Source organism: Sesamum indicum, linkage group LG11 (genome assembly GCF_000512975.1).
Source record: "Sesamum indicum cultivar Zhongzhi No. 13 linkage group LG11, S_indicum_v1.0, whole genome shotgun sequence".
Lineage (NCBI taxonomy): Eukaryota > Viridiplantae > Streptophyta > Magnoliopsida > Lamiales > Pedaliaceae > Sesamum > Sesamum indicum.
The window spans coordinates 1931599-1948485 of NC_026155.1; the positions used below are offsets into that span (position 1 = coordinate 1931599).

The 16887-nt window shown below is 39.2% G+C and overlaps 1 protein-coding gene across 2 annotated transcripts; it reads right to left on the reverse strand.

The window, feature by feature from the left end:
- Positions 4115-15623, reverse strand: LOC105173217 (brefeldin A-inhibited guanine nucleotide-exchange protein 2). 2 transcript variants are annotated; one of them, XM_011094894.2, is made up of 11 exons: positions 14121-15623; positions 12057-12374; positions 11523-11862; positions 11000-11422; positions 10618-10907; positions 9240-9513; positions 7757-8256; positions 7311-7632; positions 6657-7185; positions 5342-6027; positions 4115-4982 (listed from the first exon to the last, which is right to left on the reverse strand). In XM_011094894.2, the coding sequence occupies exons 1-11, from the start codon at positions 15311-15313 to the stop codon at positions 4371-4373; spliced, it is 5487 nt and encodes a 1828-aa protein (XP_011093196.1). In that variant the 5' UTR covers positions 15314-15623; the 3' UTR covers positions 4115-4370. The 2 variants fall into 2 exon arrangements, with proteins under 2 accessions (XP_011093196.1, XP_020553453.1); XM_020697794.1 differs by lacking the exon at positions 12057-12374.

Consider the following 16887-nt stretch of genomic DNA (forward strand, 5'->3'; position numbering starts at 1 on the left):
TGAAAACTTCCTATCGCTCCCGTGGTAACTGATCGAATCATTGTTGTGCGGCCCTAGCGAAGATGGTAACAAAAACGTGGCATTTGATCTCATCCATGTACATATGAAAAAAGTTGCATTCACAAAACGTGAGAGATGCTCTTGAGGATCAGTCGTCCCATCATATTCAGCAATAGCTGGAGTGCGGCAATTTGCTGGAAGTTCGTCCGCCATCACTGCATCCGCGAAGGCTACACCTTATTGCTCGTCTTCAAGGGCCCCTACAATCTGGTACTGGACGTCTTGGAGACCCTTCTGCTGGCAATCCAATTGTGCCAGCCATTGTTGAGGGACCTCCTGAAGGGCCCTAGAGGGGTATCAATCATTTGGGGCTTGGATACGGGGGCATCTCCTTCAGTTACACCTCCTTTTATTCTTTCTTCAAGAACGCCAGCTCTAGTACAAGAGTTGTGCGGGTAGGAACAAGCACCGCCATCTGTTCCTAAATGGCTATCGCGACTACCTGCTAGATTGTGCCAAACAAAGGCTGGAGAAAGCACTGACCTTCACTTCTTGAGTGGTGGAGGGCGCCTCCAATGCAGCAGCATTGAATCTTTGCGAGTACTCCTTCAAAGGTTCATTGTCTTTTTGACGTATGGCAAAAAGACTAAGCACCGTCTTCTGAAGCTTCCAACTGCTAGCGAATTGGTGCAAAAAGAGAGATCGAAACTCTTTGAAACATCCTATCGCTCCCGTGGGTAACTGCTTGAACCATTGTTGTGCGGCCCTAGCGGAGGTGGTAACAAAAACGCGACATTTGATTTCATCCATGTACATATGAAAAAAGTTGCATTCACAAAACGTGAGACATGCTCTTGAGGATCAATCGTCCCATCATATTCAGCAATAGCAGGAGTGCGGCATTTTGCTGGAAGTTCGTCCACCATCACTGCATCCGCGAAGGCTACACCTTGTTGCTCGTCTTCGAAGGCCCCTGCAATCTGGTGCTGGACGTCTTGGAGACCCTTCTGCAGGCATTCCAATTGTGCCAGCCATTATTGAGGGACCTCCTGAAGGGCTGCTAGAGGGGGCTCTTGTCTATCAATCATTTGGGGCCTGGATACGGGGGCGTCTCCTTCAGTTACGCCTCCTTCTATTCCTTCTTCAGGAACGCCAGCTCTAGTACAAGAGTTGTGCGGGCAGGAACAAGCACCGCCATCTGCTCCCGAATGGCTACCGCGACTACTTGCTAGATTATGCCAAACAAAGGCTGGAGAACTCTCTCCTAAAGTGGTATCCGAGGAGGTACTTCATCTCGAGGGGTCGACCACAGGATCCACCGCTCTGGAGGGTGGCATTGGTGCAGGGAGTGCTGGGACAGATCCTCCACTAAACAGGGTTGGAAAAGTTCCTGTGATGACCTACAAAGTCTGATAGTTGTTGGGTGTCTCCACAGCCTTTATTTTGTTTGTCGGGTAACTCATGTCTTTAACTCAAGTTTTCTACAGACGACGCCATTTGATGTATGCGATTTTAGCACGGATCTAACGAATTTAGACCTTGTGATGGACATGGGCTGATCAAGCAAAAGAATTTAAAAAACAAAACCTGCAAATTTAGCACTCTGACGCTCAAGTTAGTCTCGAATTTAGAAATAAATAATCGTAAAAAATAAATTGTAATGAGAAATCGAGATATGATTAAGAAATTCATAGAAAAAATTATGATCAGAGTGCAATTCGATAACAAAAGCAAGGATAGAGAGCAATTTCCCAGATTCTAGAAGGTGTCCCCGTTTGGGGGACTGAGCCTATATATAGAGGGGGCGTCCCCCTCTGCTTGGACCCTGCACACCACCTTTATCTTAGGAGAAAGAGATCAAAATAAGTGTAGATAAGGTTTGATTTGATCTTATCTCCAATTGATCATTTCACAACAACACGTCTTTGCTTGGGGAGGACTTCTTGCATATGAGGACTCCTGTTCTGTGGGGAATCCCTCTAAGTTCATGAGTTCTGGATGTTGGAGATGCCTTCTTTCTCCTGGGCTATTTTAATTGGGCCTTAAATGTGGGCCTGTGGTTTGAAAAGTGTTTTACCAGGTCTCCTTCTTGAGTGGTCCATGGACATTTGGGTATACTACCTTCTTCTTAGATTGATGGGCTAAGATTGACTCCATAAACTCTTTCTGGATCAAGTTATTTTGAATTGTACACATCAATATATATAGATAGATAGATAGACATATATAGAAGAGAGAGAAAGAGAGAGAGGGGATTGCATTCCATACAGTTGGAGACATAATTAGGGGGGGTACAGTTGGAGACATAATAGGGGGGGGGGGGGGGGGGGGAAGGAGAAGGCAACTAAAGAAGAGTGATAATTATAACTTAATTAGCAGCCTGCCCTGATGCTCATGCTGGAATTGTACTTTCATCTTTATTTTATATTATAGTTTTAGATTTATTATGTTGGGGCTGTGTTCGGAAAAGATGTAAGCTACTTATGACAAAGATTAACTATTGTATACTGAAGACAACCACCCTTTTTTCTTAACATACAATTCTTAATTTCTGGGAACAATCTCCTCGTCTTTATGAGCTTTCTCTAGACTATCATATTGTTCTCGACTGTCTTATTGGTTTCTAATCTTGATAATATATATATATATAGTTTAGGAGTAAACAAGGAACCAAACATCGGTGCAGATTTTCTCTGTTTGTTGATTAAGAAAATCACTAATTAAAATGCGAGGATCCCATTATATATATATATATATATTTTTTTCAGTTTCTTCATATTTTTCCAATATTTTAGTTATTTCTTTAGATTAAACTAAGTAACTATCATAATTATCTTAATTAAGATGTATAATGAATTATTCTTGAACGAATTACTTCTCATATATATTTTTGTCAGGAAATATAACATTGACCCTCTTTTGAAGATATATATTGATCATAATTGATGTAGGTGGTAGTATAGCAACTATAAATGTTGTCCATGGGCTACATATTGCCTTAGCCTCACTCACCTTGTCCTGAGAGATTTAGGACTGGGCTAACTACCTACAATACCCAATAATGAGGGTTAGGTATAAAAACTTGGCCTACCTAGAACCCCTTTTATAAACAAACATGTAGTCGGCCGACCTGACGTGACCTGATCCAACCCAACCGACCGACAATAATGCCCTTGACCTGGCCTGACCTGACCTGAACCGACCCAGCCAACAACAATATATTTTCACATCGATCATTTCATCAAAACATTGAAATGATACCACGTTTCATAGTCAAGGAAGCATCACCATGTGTTAGGCCTTAATGCATTTTCCCGTGCAACAATTCTGCAGAAAATGTTCCGGTTCAAATTGTGCTTCCACTTGAGAATGCATGTCTCAGATTGCAATGACTATAAACATAGATATACTAAACTTAGTTCTTTTCAACGACAAGCAACATGGCTGTAGCCATAATCCTTTAAGACCTACACTGTCGTTTTCACTGCAACCATAAGCTTTCACTTTAGCTGCGGAAGAGGCAAGTGTTTAGGTAGAAACATTTTTGAGGAGCACGAAAAAGGAAAGGAAGATCACTGAGCAGAGCATGCAAGAAGTAAAACACACCTTCAACTTGGAACACCAAAGTAATTGTATTCTCTACGTATTTGTACAGGTTTTATGCTAGCTGCATATATGTTGCAACAAGAAAGACAATGCGAGAGTTGTATAGCATATTAAGATGCTAGGCAATCCCAAATGTGTACTACACAAGATCAAATTGACTACCATTGCACACACAAAGGGGAGGATTGGCAGTCAAACCTGGAAAGGAAACAAATTTTGGATGTTTGGTTTCTTTTCATGTTAGGTGTGGGGGCACGTGGGCGAGGAACATGTATCAGCCCCCATATTACAAAGAAGACTATTTTAGGAAGAAAGCCAGGTACAAATTTAACTACAGAAAAAAATGGACAGGGCATATAAGGAGTTGGGGATTAGGGCTCAAGAAAATTGTAGGCGAGGATGAATAAACTTACCTCCTGTTGATGTGCATCGGACTATGCTTGTTCAGTCACAAAATCAAACGGGTTATCGTGAATGTATGCTACCCTGCAGGAACTTAACAACAAAATAGTAGAAACTCCAAGTATATTGCCAAATGGACAATTTTTTCTCATACAAAATATTCTGTACACTGCCGGGCTCCTGGTAACTGGACATCCTAATGGAACCCCAAGTTAAGTTCTATGGTCTCCAGAGCACTTGGCGATAGGAAACTGTTCCAATTTTTCATACACTACACTCCTACACTTCCAAAACAATTACTCTAGGAAAATTTGAATTTTTTGATAAAATTATCATACATCTCCAAAAGAATGCAGGTCAGATCAACACGATCGCTGCAAAACTGGACCTACTGATGAGCTAAGCATGTCACTTAATGCGAGTTGAACCTCATTTGACCCGTGCTCACAACTTATCAAATGCGCAAGCAGAGGAAAAAAGCCAGACAGGTATTTCTGAAGCGAAGAATCTTCTAAGCAACATATAGTATGTAGAGCTGCAACAACCAGTGGTGCTCGTGTAGTCAATTCTCTCCTTCTTCCAGAACCTAAAGGTATCATCCTTAGGCGCTGTCTGTCAAGGGATGAACCAGGCATCTGCACTGAGCATGCAACTCCGATGTAGGATTGCAAGACCTCCTGGCAGAGGTTGACAAGGTAAGACTCCACTTCTGACTCTTCATAACTAGGAGGCCTATCAAGGACAAGATTCTGTAGAAATGTGAGGCAAATTTGGAAAGATTCATTCTCGAGCCTAAGTAGAGGAGGATCCTGCATTTGTGTCAAGGATCCAAGTTCTTGCAGCTTTTGACGTAATGAGACATCACTATTTATCTTGTGAGCATGAAATGCAACAGAATGAACCGCTTCAAAGAGGATAACAGTGTTTTTCGCACATAGTTGAGCTCTATGCATGTCATAGATCTCCATGATAGCCTGACATATTGCAAAGATAGCTATTGTTAGCTAACAACATATGCCATGATATTTAACTTATTTAAAGAAACAAAAACTTCACTATTACATTAGATTGGTAGCCCTCTTTAAGCAAGCAGCAGTTTACCATATTTGCCGAGGACACAAGAAAACATAAAACAATCAACACCTCTTTGATGTTTTCTTTTCTACCTCCTAACATGACTGGGTTCTCAAATAAAAGCTTGGTACTACCATTACTTTTCAGACAATGTAAGGGAAGAAATAGGCAGAAAACTTACAATGTACGATCACTAGTTTGAAAAAGTTACCAACAGGGAAAAGACAACAATAACAACTTTTAAAGTAATCTTACACACCTGTATTAGTAATAGCTGAATAGAAGCTTGAGACTTAACACCTGATATAGCTGCATATAGACGATGTCTCCTCAAGTTATCCGAATCATCATTGGAAGTAATTGTCTCAGAAGATTCATCACCACTGTTTCTTTCCAGATCTTCATCACGGGCCCAGGTTTCATCATCTTCATTATGCACAAAAGAAAAATCAGGATGGGTTGCCTTGGCAGCTTCTTTAAGAGACGAAACCACCTCAAGCCACTTGTCCTCACAAAACAGTTGCCCAACAGTGCTCATCAAACGAACAAAAGCAGTAATACCAATACCAGCTAGGTTTTGATGAGGACATTTAATAAAGCTAACCAATAACATTAGCACTTTCTTCAGAACGGGATTCACAGTGTCATAAAAGTTAACAAAAAGATCTACCACCAGTTGCAGAACCAATGTGCATATCTCATAAAGCCATGCATCTTGGTCAAGTTCCTCCATGTTGCTCATAGCCACGTGCCTTGGGGAGTTATCACTAGATGGATCAATAGCACGCCGAGCATCATCAAAGATTCTAAATAGGACGGATTCAAACACCTTTTCCCACAAGGGCAGCGAAAAGTGTTGGCCATAGTTGGTCAAAGTATCAAAGAGTACTTGTAAAGCACTCTGCCTGATCTCAGGCCTTGGGTCAAAGCTCAGTTCAGATAAACCTGATGGGAGGAAGGAGGACAAGGACAGGAAGAGTAAGCACATTTGAAACATTACTTTGTTTAACTTGCATTAAACTTTTGGATGAAGGAGAAAATATCAGGCAACTCAAAACCTTGAAACAGATCAAGTTTCAAGAAACATAAAAGCATCACTAAATTAACCTTAATGCATTTCACCATGCAATAATCCTACAGAAGATGTTCTGACCTAAAATTGTGCTTCCACAAGAGAACTCATACCTCAAATCATAGACCATAGACAGATCTGCTAAACTCAGTTTTTTTAATGACAAGGAACATTGCCTTAACCGTAATCTATGATACCTGCATTACCTTTTGCAGTGAAACATAAGTTTTCACCTTACTAGTGATTCATTCAGCAGGTACAAGCACTTTGAGTAGCAATATGAGGAAAAGATGATTGAGAGGAATATGCAAGAAATAAAAGGCATCTTCAATTCTGAGCACAAGTTTGACGTATTTCATGTACTTATTATATAGCAACAAGCGCAGACACCGCATGACTTGTATATTTCATAAATAAGATGCTCGCAATTCTAACATCTACAAGGTCAAAATGAGTATTGCTTTACACACACAAAGGGAGCAGTAGAAGGTTTTGAGTTTACCTGCCAACAGAGGAAACCACAAATAGAGATGATCCACCTTATCGTTGGGTTCCCAAATGTCAAACTTTTTATCTTTTCCTTTATAAGGTGAAGATGGAATAACCTCCCCCCTGCCTTTATAAGGTGAAGATGGAACCACCTCTCCAAAAGTTCCCTTGCCTTTATAAGGTGAAGATGGAACAACCTCTCCAGAAATTCCCTTGCCTTTGTAAGGTGAAGATGGAACAATCTCCCCAAAAGTCCCCCTGCCTTTATAAGGTGAAGCTGGAACCTTTCCAGAAGTTCCCTTGCCTAGGTCTCCTTCTGCAAGTTTTGCAGCACAAAAACGGAGAAACTGGATGGCATTAAGACTAATATCCTTATTGAATCTGCTATTGGAGAATGCAATAAGACAATTTACGCAGTCTGTGAACGTGGTGGTCTCAGTTTCCGTGATGTAGGGGAAATAGTCCCGCACAATCTTCTCAATTATTTCAAAGGCCAGGAGGACAATGTTCTTATGGTCATCATAAGCTGCTGTCGTGAAGACCTGCAAGTTTGGAGACATCAGAAGATACTATTGAATACTTCAAGCTATGGTTCACCAATGAAACATTCATACAAGCAATATTAATTCAATGAATGAATTAGCAGACTATTTGTGTAGAGTATTACCATGAACATGCTCTTCCATCCTGACTTGACATTATTGACACGAGATAACACCATCTGAGAAACACATCTGATAATCAATTCTCTAATTTCAACAGCACCACTCTTGCGCATCACAATTACAAAAGGCTTCATAACCTCATTCTGAAAGTTATAGTTAGCCAATTCTTCCCTCTCCAAGAATTTCATTGATAATTGGCGTAAAGAGTCAATTCCAAAAATTGCAATTGAAAGGTTTTCTGAACAGCCAATGGTCACAAAGAAATCAGAGAGAACTTCCCAAATTTTTGACCAGACAAGCCTAATACGACTCATGTTTTGGTGCCTGTTAAGAATGAAAACATATTAAATATAACTTACCCGATATCAAAGGAAAAAGTTAAAAGTGATCACAGAGTTTTGCAAAACAATCATGAAAAGAGTGAAACGCAAAAGGTAGCAATACATACGCTATCTCAATTATCTTTGCACTACTGAAAGTCCGTGGATTAGATGTTGATCGCAGTTCATCCATAGATACCTTACAAAGTGCCTTGAAAAAATCAACTATTGCCTCACTGTTTAGGTTTTGGCTCCTTATGAATATGTCGTCCATTTCACCAACTTGTTCCAAAATGTTTAAGTTAGAGAACAAGTTATTAATCTGTTCAGATGTAACTCCAGCAGCCATATTACCACCAATATCAGCACTATCATATGAACCTCTCCTCACAGCCGAAGCTGCATTCTGAATCTTACCAGGCCCCTTCCTTCTTAGAACAGGAAGAGAATTTGATTTGGCATGTTTAGATTTGTCGAGTTCATTCTGAGAAATTGAAGGGAAAGCTGCATCAAGTGGAGCACCGTCATGCAACATATGCAAATGTTCAAACCGTGAAATACATGTTAAGATGTGCTCCCATGCCTCCTGCAAGTAATTCCCATTCTCATCTGCTATTGTAACTATAACCTGTTGTGGACATAAAGCAACAAATCAGAATTGTTCAAATTTCTTGAAAAAAAAAAGTCAAGTAATTTCCCTAGCTTTCAATCATTTCATTTTAACCACAAGCAAGACTGTCACTTTTTCCATAAACATAAAAACATTTTAGTCTGCAGATAATCCAGATCCCCGTGTACTTTACACATGTTTTACTTAAACTCGGGTTAGCACCAGCATCAGACCATATTTTACCAACTTCTTCACCAAGCATTCAGTTCAGAGGAATATGTTCAACAGTTACTGAGTACATACAGACATAGTCAAAAGTGACAAATAACTAACTAGTAAGCATAGTGTTATCAATAGTAAGGTTGACATCAATACTCAATAGACATGAAAAGATAGAGGTGCTGGGTGACAATTGTCACATTATAAACATATGCACACAGCTCTAACCAAAGGGGAGTGATGTAGTACAGGAAGTAGGGGGTCAATTTGGTGATCATGTAGCATCTCTCACTTACGTGGGTGCATGCATGCACACCTAGCCTAGAAGAAAGGGGAAAACAACGGTATATTAGGAGGGGGCAAGGCGGAGTGGAAAATAACCATCGTAAGGTTATGAGCATAAAGACTTCGTAATTAATTAAACATACTAGAGCTGAGAGCAAACACTAGGAACTCATTCTACAAAGGTATTTCACCACATACAAGAAAGGCAGATTATATCGATACCACTATTGTGTTATCTGGATCCTTAAATGAACATGGAAGAAGGCATTTGTTCAATCAATAGTTGAGGAAATGACCGGAATTTATACTAATTGGCATTAGATGTGGCATAATTGGGGGTGGCGGTGGGGTGGGGGGTTTAACACATACATACAACTAGATTATATTAATTGCAGAAAAAGTGTAGCTGCAACTTCTATTTGTATCACAAAATTCATGAAGACCATTATTAGATTGTTATAGAATCCATAATTCGCAGATAATAGGTAACTACCAACCTTGATTGCATCAATGCTTTTTTGTCTTATATCTCCAGGTGAGTGGAGGGAAGTAAATTTTGCCAGTGATGTAACAAAAGCATCTCTGTGAGTTTTCATGGACATTGTTGCTGTAACATGGACTGCATTACGAAAACCTTCCAGGCATAGAGCTATTATTACTTCATCATCACTCTGGTCAAGAAGGAGACTGAAAGCAGCAAGCATGGGAGCCCAACATGCCTCAATCATGAATTTGAGGATCACAACATCTGTTGCAGGGTAATAAATTGACCTACAATTTCCCAATGCAAGTAGAACATCAAAACGGTATCTGAATTGGCGTTATCTTAGAATGATAGAAATCGCCGTTCATCCAATCAACAACAAGAAAAGCTATCATGAGTTTTTTTGTTCTGACAAAACCAGTATTACTCAATTCTTATAAGCATCATTTTCCTACTTCATCTTTTTTGAAGTAATCTTTTATTTGTCAAATGACTATGCATGAGAGGTTTCCAAGCTAAGCCTCCAAATAAAGATGGGTTAATTACACTTAGACCCCCTCTAAAACTACGAAATAACACTTTCTCCACGAAAGTTTCAAAATTACACTTACAACCCCTGTCACCCCTTCCGACAAAAAGTGCTGATGTCAAGAAAAAAAGTTACATACGTCCAAATTTACCACTCATTCAATATTCTCCTAATTTATATACTTGTAAAGGGGATAAAATATTATTCTCATATTATAGTCATTGGCTAAAAAGTAGCTGTTTACGAATGGCAAAAACTAGTCATTTTTTTGTACTTTTGTTACTTCCTATATATGGGGTGACGTGTACACCATTGTTGCATCTATTTCTTGAAGTACTTGAACAAGACATTTTCATGAAATAGATGCAACAATAATTTTTGCAACACCCATTATAACGGAATTAAAAAAAGCACCAAAAAGATTTTCCATTTATCAATGGCAACTTTGTTTCCAATTGCTATAATTCGGGAATAATATTTTATTACAATTACCCCGTTTTGACTTTATATATATTAAATTTACCACCTACAAGTATAAAAACATTACTAGGGAAATATTGAATGAGGGTAAAATTGGAATTTATATTTTTTTTGCTTGACGTCAGCATTTTCTGTTCAAAACCAACAGAAGGGGGTGAGTGGAGAATTTTGGAGGGGGTGTAAATGTAGATTTGAAACTTTTTTGGGAAAAAGTGTAATTTCGCATTTTCAAAGGCGTCTAAGTGTGAATAACCTAAAATGTTCAACTAGGACACATAAGGAAAGAAGAGAGACTGGAAATAAGGAGAAAAGCATGCTGTTGCCACCAACATGAGGTCTAGTCCCTAGCCTATCACCGAGAAAATTACATAGTAGACCTTACTCAGATTTGCGAGCCTTTTCTTTGAATTGTTCCTGCATATGTTTCATGAGGTCATCACCGGTCTCCATATTGTCACCACCTGGTTTGCGTATTACAATATTGAGTATACTATCTAAGCCTAAAACTCTGTTTGAGTTCACAGACTGCTTCTGCTGGATGGAGAAATTATCTTCTTTCATTTTAATCTCGTTTTTTGTAATTCGCTCAAACAATGATCTCATGTACTCCTCTGGTAGATCTTTCCCATCATCAATTCCCTGATTGTTCCTTATAAAATCCTCAGCTGACATCTGCACAATAAGTCAAAAATTATAAGAAATGAGAATAGAGCAGATCTCTGCCCCAGAAGTCCCTGAACAGTGTTAAAAGTGTACAATGATACCTTGTTCTTCACCATAGGGTTATGAGCATCAGTGTTCAGCATTATTACGGAGTAGGCAAGCACATAAGCTGTGTCAGCACTTATAAAGTCCTCTGGATTACATTTGCAGTAGCGTTCAGCAAACTTTTCCATAATACGATCAATCTTCTGTGCCTCACCTGGCAGTCTAAAGCCCTCTAGTAACTTTCTGATCGCGTCATCAAATTCCATGTCTTCAAAATCAAAGGAATCAACATATGCATGCATTACTTTCAACGGCAAATCTTCCATTTCACCCAAATAGTCACCAATCAGAGTTTTATTCAAACCAGATGTATTTTTAAGGAAAGCTGCTATCTCTTCAGGCGAGTCCCCCACCTTATTTGCATTTATCAGGAATTCAATACCTTTCTTGGGTTTACGATTAAAAAGAGAGATACCTTCCTGTAATATATAATATATTGTGTTCCATAAGTGAGACACTATATACTCAGAATTTACAACTATTTATCACAGTAATCAAGCAAATTTAACTTAATTGCACCTGAAGTTCAAGTTTATAAGCACGACGCTGCTCAATTTTTGAAATATCAGAAACTTCACTTGCTTCAGGGTGAGTATATGATGCTTCTGTTGGATCATCTCCATTGCCATTCACCAGATGGACACTTCCAGGATCAGAACTGTTGTCCATAACTTCAAATTTCTTCGAATGAGAATCTGGAATTCGCAATTGTTTTTTCATCCAGTCACCCATGCACTTCAAAATTGCAACCAAGCATCTTAGAGCTTCTAGCTTCATGGTACCATCTTGAGGAGGCTGAAGCGTAGTCGAAAGACCAGGTGGAACACCTTGAGCAGTTTTAAGTAGTCCATTCACCATCCTGAAATCAGAATAAGTGAAAAGTCAAAAACTTTAGATTCCTTAAGACTAACTGCGGGCTACCTAAATGCCAAAGGAAGTAGAGATACTAAACCCTTGCTGCAAACAAAGTAAAGAACTCAAAAAAACAAGTATGTAAAGACATTATCGCAACATAAAAAATGAAAAATTGTGAAACTGACGAGAAAATTATACCTCTCAAATATGTTTGAAGCATTAACATCACAATCATAGTTAAGGAATATGTCTATGAGGATCTGTGAATCATCACATAGCTTTTCCAGAAATCGAAGAACTGTCATCTTTTGCTGAAAATTTGGTTGTGAGACATTTTCTAATACTCTGAGAACAATCATAGGGAAAAACACTCCAATTTCTGCCTTCAGTCCAGCTCTAAATCGTGAGACCAAACTTATAAATATTGAGCAAGAAAGCTGGAAAATAATCATAAGGGTTGAGGCACTGTTCTTCAACAGCGACAGACACAAGTACTGCTTTATAGCATCTAAAAATCTGTTAAAGAACAAAACAGAGCGACAATGATTAATAGCAAAGAAAGAATAACTGGCAATTTAAATTACCAACAAGAAAAGGAAATGAATGAATGAAAGAAATGGGTGGTCAAATATCAATATGTCACACACAGAATGTCTTTTGACATTGAAGATAAAGTTATCAATCAAAATCTGCAAAAGAGACAAATAAAATTAAAGTACGGAAAAATGAAAGTTAGCAACGAGAAAGCAAGTCACCAACAGAATGGAATAAAAAATCATGCCTACTAAGCAAACAAGCATAAAGCGAAAGGAACAGCAAGGACGCAGCTTCTCCGCATGGGTGGAAAGATAGCAGGTGAGGTAATTTAGAAGTACTGGAGAACCGTGCAAGTTCTATCAGCAACTCCTCATAGGGAAAAACATGTGTCCAAGATAACCCCAAAGAGACACAGTATAACTCTTACTAGCAACTACTTATCGTGGTAAAAACATGATTGTAACAATCAACCCAAGAAATTATATCATATGCTTTTCTCATGCATTTTCCTTCAAGTTTTGGGACACAAATTAACTTATTTTTCCCATAAAACTTGTCCTATTTTCAGCTGCAGGTGCAACCTATATTTGGCATTAGGAGAGGAACATTGCCATCGACTAGGGAAAGTCAAATGGAAGGCCTAAGATGGGAGTATCATAAACAGGCTTTTTGTGCTAGAAATTGCAGTCCATTCACTTTTGAGCAAAAATATAACGAGATAGAGAATTTTAAATTTGCACTGGTTCACATTTTAAACTTGGAAATGGAAATTTTATTTCTTTCCTCAACATTGAATGTAAGTTATAGGTCAATCAACCTAAGTTCAAGAAAGTCATTAAAATTTGATTCAAGTAAGATATAAGCTTATACCTAAGTTCATAATAATATTGATTTTTCAGTTCTCCATGTTCCTCATGTGGAGTCATGGTTGACTAGGTGACCAAGCAAGAAAGAGGAATGGAGCTTATCTTACTCTTTGCATATAACCAGCACCAAAACAAGGCCCTCAGGATTTTGCAGTAACCCAGTACTAAAGTTAAGTGCACCCCTTATACAGACTGATTTTGTGCTAAGCTTTGACAATTCTCAAACACAAGGATACTTCCATGTACCCATTATTGCCAAACAATGACGCAAATCATGCAGGGCACATTCGAGGCCACTTTTCTAGTCAACTCAGTATCTCTAACCATAACCTACCATGGAGGTCACTGGGACAGTCAAGTGAGATCCGAGAGATCCAGTGTGATAAAACATTATAAGTAGAACATGTGAAAACCGCAACATCCCACAAACTATGCTTTGGCTACTCACATAGTCCGTATGACAAAAAATTCATAAGATCTAAGTTGATTCAAATAATCAACTAATTATAAAAGAACAAGGCAAAGCATGCGTCTTATTTTCTCAGATATGTTATAAGTTGCCTTAATGTTTGTAAGATGTCTATTGTAAGTTGTCACACAGTACTCTTTTCATTTATATCACATATGTGGTATAGCCTCACCCACTGTACCAAAAGCAACCATAGTAGAAAACATTACTACAGTGCAGTTGTGCCCCTAATAGTTTTGCAAGCTGTAAGTTCATAGTTTATACATTTATAAAAACCCCATGTTCAAACCATACAATGTTAAGTTTCAAATTTCATAGATTGGACAGGAAAAATAACAAGATAAGTACTTTAGTGAAATCAAGGTAAAAACAATGTGGTGAATATATTACCTTTCACTAGTCCTAAATATTGCCCCGGCATTCTCCAACAAGATCTTGAGCAACTCCAAGGCCAAAATTTTCCCCTTCATTACCTGAGGTTCCGCCATGGCATCTTTGGGTGGAGTCTTCATTGAGAGCTTACACAAAGCCCGAAAAACTAAAAATGCATCTCGTTTTAACATATTCCCAATCTGAACCTCCAAATCATCATCCCTTTCCCCCTCACAATCCGCCAACTCTCCTTTCCTTTCCTCCAATGCCGTCTTATACATACTGATTTCCCAGTACTTTGCATCCAACATATCCTTATCTGTCGAGTCCAACAAATCTGCAGGAGTAGTGCCCTCCACACTCGGTGCCTTAGTGTCAAATGCTCCATCATGCAACGCCACCCCTGATACCCGCCCACCCCTTGGTGTACTAGGACTAAAAACCCCATCAATGTCCTGCATTATCTTAGTAATGAAACCCTGAACAAATATAGCCGTTGAACCATCAACATCTGCCTTCTCCAGCGGTTCCATCAGCTCCGCCACGACAATGGGCTGCAACGGCACAGTTGATGAATCAGCCTCCATTCTTCTAAACACAATAACCAGCATCTGGACCAACGACGCTTTTGCAGTAGTCTGATTCACCACATTCTTACTAATTATATAAATATGATAACAAGTCTTCACAACCTGCAACAAACAGTCCCCGTGAATGCGCAATGCGCAAGAGGTAACAGCGGTCAGAAGCGTCTTGATCACCAACAATTCCACATTCTCATCCCCCAAATCATGGCATTTGCACGTAGAGTCAATTAATCTGGACAGCAGTTTCGAGGCCGGGCCTTCACTGGAGTCCGCCTCGCCGTGTAGGTACCCATGCGCAATCAATTTCTGCACCGCATCAAGAGCAGGTTCTGCAACTCTAACATGATTAGCGGAGAGCGCATTGATCAGCGGGCTAAGAAAAAACTCGGATTCATACAGCGACAGGTCCAGGAGAACACCAGGGAGAGACAACACCTCAGAATCGGACTGGTCGGAAGCCGGCGCCTCGATGGGGCATTGCTTGTGTAGCGTCAGGTTCTCGATAACGGACTTACATTCAGCGGAAAGTTTGGAATGCTTGCGCCAGGAGCCATTCTTAATGATCTTCTCAAGCGCGGGTACCAAAACTCGCTCTAAGCGGGAATCGGCTTCCGAAGAAGCCATTCCCGGAGTCTGAAACACGTAGTTGGAGGATGGATCGCGGAGTGGAAACAACAGGTAGGCGGGAGTGAAGGTGTTGTGCCTTCAGCGGCGGCGGTGGTGGTGGCGAATGCAGATAAAATGAGAGGAGCGAGCAGGGAGGAGGAGTGCAGCATCTGGATCGCGGGTGGAATTTGATGGTGCAAAAAGTATGTGCAAATAAGATGAATCGGAGAGAGACAGCGGTGCGAATGTAAGTGGATTTCATCCATTAATGAATCCTGATACTGTTTGTTATTGACGGTTTGGGAAGATACCACTCTACGGTAGCCAGGATTTCTCTATAACACTACTTGTGCTTTCTCCACCCATTTCCTTTCCTTTTTTTGGGGAAATTATTTATAAAATAAATGAAATCACAAAATTAGTGATAATTATAAATTTTAATAATGACAGTCAATTCCATATAAAAAAATTAATTTATTTTTGGAAATTACACAAAGTTCTATTGAATTTTAATACAATTAGAAATACCCTCTCATTATTTATGTGTGACATAATTATATTAGAGAAGAGAAGTTCATTCACTTTCAGACTTTCATTTTTCAGACCGGCGACGCGAGCGGTGGAGTGCGGGTGAACGACTGACTGAGCTACAGAGAATAGATGAAGCCATGAAGGCGGAATGGTGAAGCGAGGTGCGACTGAGGTAGCTGTGAGCGAGACAGAATAGACAGAGGCAGCACCAAGCGGATCGAGGTTGATCCTTTTTATATTTAAATTTGTAATACCCACCCACAAATTTTTGTATTCAAGTATTGAAGTGTTATTGTTAAATGTTTGTGACTTCGTATTTGGGCTTAATCACCTTTTTCGTCTCACAAAGAAGGGCCTTTTTTTTTTAGTCCCGCTCTTTACGTGATTTTCGCTCTGGTCCCATTTTTAAATAAATGTTTCCAACTTAATTTCAGACCCCATTCACCGTCAAGTTTAAATGGAAAAATAAACAATCCCATTAAGTGGTTGTTACTATTAGAGGGAAAAGTTACAATCGTGCACCCCACATGAGTCGTAAGTAAAATCCAACCTCAGATCAAGTGATTGCTCATTTTTTCCCCTATGAACCCTAAAAATTTTGTAAGTCAATTTCTCCAAAACGCTCAAGTATGCTTGTTTGATTTGAAAAAAAAAACACTAAATCAATTCAAGATAATGAATATTCAAAGATATGCAATGATGTCCTTGGGGGCCAGCCATCTCATCGAGTTGGGAAACCCTAACTATGCTATTTGTTGATTTTCTATGTATAAAGGTTTTATCTTGTAGGGCTTTATTTTTTTTCTGCTTGTAAAGATAATAGCTGGATTTATTCTATAGTTTAATTGCTAGATTTGGTATATAAGTGGGCTTGATTTTTGTAGTATTTGTTCTTGTGTGAAAGTCTCCCCAAATTTTTACTTACCCATGAAATACGTAGCTTTGCAACCTCTCCATAAAAGCAATTTATTGTGCTCATTTCACATATTTTTTTTTCGACCAAGCAAGCAAATAAATAATAGAATGACAAAAGAAAAATGAAAGTTTTTTTTCATGTGGCA

Excerpts from the sequence above, each read along its gene's own strand:
- LOC105173217 (XM_011094894.2), bottom strand. The coding sequence starts at position 15,313 with ATGGCTTCTTCGGAAGCCGATTCCCGCTTAGAGCGAGTTTTGGTACCC. Across the intron at positions 11,423-11,522 it reads CTTATAAACTTGAACTTCAG|GAAGGTATCTCTCTTTTTAA; the intron begins GTGCAATTAAGT and ends TATATATTACAG. Across the intron at positions 10,908-10,999 it reads ACCCTATGGTGAAGAACAAG|ATGTCAGCTGAGGATTTTAT; the intron begins GTATCATTGTAC and ends CTTATTGTGCAG.